We start from the raw sequence: 6,896 nt of genomic DNA, 5'->3' as shown, positions 1-6,896 counted from the left end.
TGCCCAATGGCCATATCTCACCTTCTTTCCTTACTGTTCCTCCTGGTTTCACCTTGCTTCCTACAGGTAGCCACCTTGTCACACCACAGGATTTGTCTTGGAAATATTCCAGACTGCACCAAAGCCAGTCGACTTGTCTTTCTCAACAATATCTTGGAGAGCAAGGCTGTTGTGTTTGCCTGGCGGGTGAGCACCTGTAGGGAGAAGAGGGTGAGTCCTCTTTCCTCTACAGCCTTCTCACCCATCTCTGTTGTGCCACGAAAAGACCTTACAAATTTATTTTCAACCAGACACTCAAAAACGATCCTAGGAAATTGGCTTTTGTACCAGCTGATGAAAGGAAAGTGCAGAGTAAAGTGAAGGCAAGGGTTAGGATAGAGGGGAAAAGACAGGAATTCCGAAGGAGGAATCTGAAGACTTCAGTGAGGATATGTGAACCTGGAACCACAGGATTTGATAGTGAGACTCAGGACCCTGTCTGGCAGCAAAGTCCATGGTCATTCTCTGAATGCTGCATCTCTCTCAGAGATGGGGAGGGGTGACAATTCCCACAATCTTGTGTTTCCTAAAGAGATGACATATAGCAAGATCCAGGACAGTGAAACAGCTTCCCTGTGACTTGTGGGTTTTTTTTTTTTCAGATGTTGCAGATTGCTCCAGAGTCAGGGGTTGTGCAGCCTGGAGAGAGCATCCCCTGCTTCATCACACTGCGACCTTCAGGGAGTGCTTCCATCTGCAGCACAGACCTGGTGTGTGAGGTGAGACCCAAGAGATACCTGAGATATCATCATCACCTGGGCATGTCACTGCAAGTCCCCAAACGGCTGGCCCCAGCAGTCAATGGCCTGCTGCCCCCAGCTGAGGGAATCCTTCTCTGCTCCATAATGCTGGTCATCACTTCTCGCTCCTGAAGACACTGAGCTTCATCTCTTCGGATGATGATTTAAGTGTCTCTCTCACTGTGTGGCTCATTAGATAAGGTGTGATTGTGGCATGTGGCTTTGTTTGAACCCAGCTACTAGAAGTCACAGCTTGAATAGGAGTGGCTTTTAGTGGAAGTCAGAGACTTAAACATCTGTAAAAAGCAAGTCTTGCTTCTTTAATATTCATGGAGGAAGAGGCTTGCAATAGTGTCCCTCTGGGCAATTTCCAGGTGTCCTTTGGCAAAAGATTCTGTCTTCTCTGTACGAGTCTTACAATAGCACTGTTCTCTCCCCTTCTTGCCAATGGAAGACATGGAAAGGGGACATCCTGGAAGGGAGGAATTGGTGACAGGCAGGGACTTGAGCTAGAGACTGTGTTACTTGCAGCTCCTTTCCAGCCCTGCTTTCTCTGGTTTTGCTTTGCTTCATAGGTACACATCCAGGAGTCCCTGGTTCAGTACAAGAGGGATCTGCAGGAGTGGGAAAAGGAGAAGGAACAGCAGACTGTGGAATTCACCATCACAGAGAAGGACCTTGGGGCTAAGAAGAAGCCAAAGCCATCTGCAGGGGTGAGTGCTGCCAGAACTTTACACCAGCTAGTTCAGCTCAGAAACAGCAGCTGGTGTCAACAACAAACATTCTTTAAGAAAATCTATGCAAGCTGATAAGAGGGCATGAGGCTCTGATCTACTCAAGAGCTCATAGCTGGTCTGTGGATACTAGAAAATAAAGTCTTGGTTTCTAGCTAGGAATCAACTCACAAACTTTGAAATTGCTATGGTCATCTGAAGTTTGGAAATGCATGGGAAGCCTTAGGAAAAACAAAGCCAGTGGCTCTGGAAACCAATGGTTGGATTTTTAACCATGAATAAACGCTGGAGAGAAATGCGTAACTACCAGTAAGAATGTGGACTGAGTGAAGAATGGGAAGATGAGATCACTGACTTTCAGCTGGGACAAAGTAAAACAAAATTCCGGAGTCTTGTTCTGCTCTGTATCTTTCCTACACAGCAATTTCTCTTCCTTTTCTTTTTTTTTTTTTGGTTTTTTTTTTGTTTGTTTGTTTTGGGTTTTTTTGTTTTTCTTTTTTTTCTTTTCAGAGGTCATCAGATTCTGCTGAGATAAAAAATATTCCTGATTTCTCAGCTGTGATCGGGAAATACAAGGTAAGTCAGGCCTGTCTCACCCTCACTAGAATCAAACTGACTGCTTTAGAAAAGAGGCAGATGCTGGATATCACAGCGTGGGAGCCTGGACAGAGAGCACAGCAAGATTTGTAGCTTCAAGGCTTTGGGAGACAGACTGTTTGGAGGAGCCAGAAGAATCAGACGGTCTGGCTGTGTCCTGTGGGCAGTAATTTTCCAGCTGAGGTGAACGGAAAGTGGAACTGGAACGAAATGTGCACCAATGACTGGAGAAAGGGGGAAAGGTTTCAAACAAGCAGAAAAGATGCACACAGGCAGGGCAGTCAGTACCTGGACTGTTTTCATGCTGGGTCCACAATGGAATGTGTGCCACAATGGAAGGTGGCAGGACCCTGGCATGACGTGGTGCAGGCTTTGTCCTCACCACTAAAAGAGCTGTGCTCTGTGCTGCGGGAGAAGCTGCGGGCAGGAACTGCCTTGACTTAGGCGCACGGAAAGATTTAAAGCTCGATTTACTTGGTTCATCTCTGTTTCTCCTTGAGTTTGCATAGCTGTGTGCACCATCTTTTCCAACAGTGGTGGCAAGGTCTAAGACAGGGTCCCAGTGAATGCTCTGCAGAACTGCCTGGCCCAAAGGCAGAGCCAGGCTGCATTTACCACCATCAGATGTGGGAATGACAGGGCTTGTGGAGATCCAGCTGACAGAATCACAGAATCATTTGAATGGAAGAGACCTTAAAGATCACCATGTCCCTCATACCTGATTTCCAGCATAACCACTTGCACCTGATAGCAGAACAAGGTCATCTTGACACTGTCTCCTGCCCAGGATCTGGTGGCCCTGGCTGATGGGCTTTCCAGTTCTCATGCCTGTGCTCACACCTACACCAGCATACCTGTGGCTAAAGGAGCAACTAAGTACCTGCCATTTCTTTCTCTTCAACAGACATTACCCCCTATTAAAAACCATCCTACACCCAATCTGACAGCTGGACACTTTGAGAGGAGGCTCCTATTGGACAAAGAAGCCAGCCAGGTGTGGGTCAAACCAGAGCCTCCCAAGCCCATCCTCTTACATCTTGGTGTGATAGCCAGGTCCCACTCTATTGAGGACTTCTTCAGCAACTTCACCTCAGAATTCCCCAAATACTTCTTGTCCTGGTAAGAGATCCAGCTTTTTTGATTGTCATCTTCATCTGAGCCAGGGCTGCCCAAGCTGTGATAGGCACTGAACTTGGAGCACCTCCCCAGTGCCTCAGTGTTAGGCAAGACATACCTTGCTTTCCCCAGCGTTAGCTGATATGACCTGTTTCTGTCCCTACCTCAAAAGCAAGATACTGTCAGAGCTCGGAGCTCCTCTCTTGTGACATTGCCCCTGCTGCTGTCATAAACACAGCAGCTCCCACTCCTGTCCTGCTTCCCTGCACCACTCCCCACTTGCCTGCAGAACTGATGCTCAGCCAGGACATATAGGTCTTTGGTAATGCTGACACTGACGGACTCCTTCTTTCACAGCCCCTTTAGCAACTGGTCCTTGGAGAGCAAGTTTGTGGATGGGAGTAGTGATAGAGACAGGATGGACATGGACCCCAAATGGCTGTCCCTGGCTGCTGCTTCCAAACAGGAGTTGGAGATAGTGACTGACATACTCACAGGTGTCATCAGGTGCGTGTCCCTTCACCCTCACCTGCTTTGGAACTCTAAGGAAGTATGTGCAGCACAGCCAGCTCCCTGCTAATCCGAGAGGAGTCTGTGCACTTGCACTGCACGGGAACAGAGGAGCCATCCTGACGAAGGTTGCCCTGGGGACGACGAACTCAGGAGTCCTGATATGGCAGCCAAAGGCAGGGTCTCAGCCCCAGAGAGGGACTGAGCCCTTCTCTGCATAGTGAATGGTGTCGCTGCCCAGGAACCATGACACTCTGCCTGCCTTGATCTTGGGAACAAGCTGTATTGGGATTCACTGATTCTGCCTGTCAGCTGCAGAGATGTAAAGAACCACTGCTGGGGAGCCAAAGGTAGTTTCCTTAGCTCAAACCATCTTTCTACCTCCCTGAGGTCAAGAAAGCAAGAAGGGACAGACTAAACATTAACATCATTCAGCGTTTTCCTCTGATTTGTTCTGTCGTAATGATCCTCTGGGGTCATACAGATATCTGATTGCTGAGACTCATCTCTTATTTTTCTCCTCCCAGAGGCCTCTTGGAGAACAGCCAGTTCCATGACACAGTGAGAAGAAGCCTGGATGAGCCCATTCCATACTTCTCCCAGTTCAGGTGTGCAGAATCAGCAGTGCCACAGGACAGGAAACAGTGCTCTACTGTCTTCTCCAGGGTCTCTGCTTCACCAGATCTTTATCCTGAGAAGGATGGAGAGAGGAAAGAAAGGAGGCAGGAAACCCCTCCCAACAATGATTTGTTGGAGTCCTGGAAGATTTTTCACTATGAACGGTTGAGGGAGCAGAAGGAGACAATGAGGAGGTGAGGAAGAGCTCACACATAAAAGACAAGAGCTGCACAGGCAGGAAAGCCATGGCAGCATATTGTCTGGACAGAAACCTATTTCTCCTTCCACCCTGTGGCATTTCTGCTGGGGTGTTCCATATATTCGGGGGGACATTGATGCTAGGCCACCTTGCCATCCTCTCCTGAGTGCAGTTAGTGAAGAGTGAAGGTTTGCTGTGCCTTGGGGTTGAGCTCTGGGCAATGCCGGGATGCTGGTGACAAATGAAGTCCTCTTTACATTCAGACAGTCCTGGCCATGTTAGACATTAGAGTGCAGTGTGTCCTTACCTTACCTTACCTTTTATTTTCACTGCCATACTTCACCTTGCATTTGCTGCGGTTACACCCTCGCACGCTGCTACAGGCGTATGCACAAATACTAACTACAGCCCAGCTTGGAGGGAGAAACCAGTCAAAGCACAGTTACTCGTCTCTGTCTGAGGTTCAAGGCCTGACAGAGGCAGGTGACAGTGCTGGGAGAAGGGTCAGCACCCCATTGCTTAAGTCTTTGGTTCATTGGCCTCACAGCATAGGAAACAGTGTGTGCTGCACTGCTGTGCCTGATGTGTCCTGGGAGGAGCCACAGCAAGCAGCCTGCCTTATCTGTTTTCTGATATTTGTCCTCTGCCTGTACTTTTGTCCCTCCAGGCAGCCAGCCTTAGGGAGCCTGGTGGAGCAGGTGCTGGAAAACACACTGCAGAACATCCTGATTGAAGCTAGCCGTGGCGAGGTGGTGCTGACAGCCCGGCCCAGGGTCATTGCTCTGCCCTCCAGCCCTTCCCAAAGGTAGCAGAGTGTATCTGTGCTGCGGTGGGGAACAGGATCTGTCCTTAGTATGTCAGGCTGAAGCACAGCCCATTTTCTAGATCACGTGGATCAGCTGGATTGCTGCCTGTCAACGCCAAGGCTGTTTGAGAGAAAGAGGGAATACACTCCCAAAGGCTCTGTCCCTTCTTGGCTTGTTCTGAGCCACAGACCAGACACAGCCACAGCCACAGCCTTTCTGTGGGCCTGAGACCATCAGGCAGCTCTGCAGCAGGGCCCCGTGAGGGAGCGGCTGGCAGAAAGGGCAGGTCTGAGGCATGGGAGAGCCCAGCACAAGGAGGGTCTCTTGGGAAACGTTCTCAAGGTGCAGGCAGCACAGCCTCAGACAGCAGAAAGGGGGCAGAGCTATAGTCGTCCAAGATGATGTGGGATCTAATTAGATTGAGGGGATGACCTCCAGTGGGGAGGTAGATTTGGGGCTACGAGCAAAGCATGAGGATTTGCCCCAGCTTGGGGAGAAGTGCAGGGAGATGGGATCGAGGGGAAGATGAGAGAGGGTTGTTGGATAGAGATATCATCTCCACAGCTGCAGGAGTCCTGTCTAGATAGACATGGGTGTTCCTTGTGATCCCTCAGGGAGGGATGCCTACCTGGGGGGAGGCAGCAGCAGGCTTTGGTCTCCCCACCCCAAAGCTAATCTCCTCTCCTTCAGAATCACCAATCCAGCACCACCACCCTCAAGAGCATAGCTGCTGGAAACTGTGTTGCTTGAGCTCTTCAAGCACATCAGCTGTCTCCATTCTTCATCCCGTCTGTCCATGTGATGTCCAGAGCAACTCTGATCCTCCCACAGCACCACCCGAGTTCAGCATGCTGGCTGCCTCTGAGGAGGTATGTCCTGATTATGTCCTCAGCTTCAATTTGAATCATCTGACAACTCCACAGAAGAGTTCGTAAGACCTCTACACTCTGTGGCTGGCCGCATTGCCAGAGAAGAACCTCCCTGCACTACAGGGACAACTTCTGTGACTGTTCCACTGCCCTCAGTCTGTACCAGCTGGGAGAGGAGTGGAATCTGCTTTGAAATTTAGCTGAGGAAGGTCTGACAGCTGGGCAGTGAGGTGCTGAGCCTCTGCTGTCATCAGTAGGACACAGGTACGGAATTCTTCTCCCCCTCCTTGCTCCAGTGGCTGCTGCAGGACCTACGTAGGGTGACCCATCCCAAGAGAGCAGCTGCAGAAGTGTCTAGCACACTCGGTGGTCCAATAAAAGGAGCTTGGCCTCTGAACACACAGACACCAGTGCGTAATGTATGTAATCCATGTGTCTAGATGTGGCGGGTACCCCAGGGGGTCTCCCTTTTCAAACTACAAGGCTGTTCCCTGCAGAAGGGGATGCTTTGAGCCTTGGCCTGGCACAGGGCTGCGACAGGCTGCGGGAGGGCGTCGCTGTGAAGGAGCGGGGTTTGTCACAGCCGGGAGGTGGCACTGTGCGTTGTGAGAAACCTCAGGTGCCAGCGCGGAGCTGCGACTTGTGCTGGGCAGAGGCTGCGGGGCGGC

At 50.4% G+C, this 6,896-nt stretch overlaps 1 protein-coding gene across 1 annotated transcript in view; it reads left to right on the top strand.

Annotated features, from left to right (window-relative positions):
* CCDC108 (coiled-coil domain containing 108) overlaps positions 1–6,086 on the top strand; it is a 31,328-nt gene extending 25,242 nt beyond the window's left edge. Inside the window, exons 25-33 of the mRNA XM_010139396.1 lie at positions 67–210; positions 642–758; positions 1,355–1,492; positions 2,024–2,089; positions 3,015–3,229; positions 3,584–3,733; positions 4,264–4,548; positions 5,221–5,358; positions 6,050–6,086. Coding sequence (XP_010137698.1) covers positions 67–210; positions 642–758; positions 1,355–1,492; positions 2,024–2,089; positions 3,015–3,229; positions 3,584–3,733; positions 4,264–4,548; positions 5,221–5,358; positions 6,050–6,086 — 1,290 coding nt within the window. The remainder of the gene's footprint in view (positions 1–66; positions 211–641; positions 759–1,354; positions 1,493–2,023; positions 2,090–3,014; positions 3,230–3,583; positions 3,734–4,263; positions 4,549–5,220; positions 5,359–6,049) is intronic.
* Positions 6,087–6,896: the final 810 nt, after the last annotated feature.

This window comes from Buceros rhinoceros, unplaced genomic scaffold, assembly GCF_000710305.1.
Source record: "Buceros rhinoceros silvestris isolate BGI_N320 unplaced genomic scaffold, ASM71030v1 scaffold20037, whole genome shotgun sequence".
Classification (NCBI taxonomy): Eukaryota; Metazoa; Chordata; class Aves; order Bucerotiformes; family Bucerotidae; genus Buceros; species Buceros rhinoceros.
The sequence above is the reverse complement of the archived record's forward strand: the minus strand, read 5'-3'. Positions and strand labels throughout refer to the sequence as shown.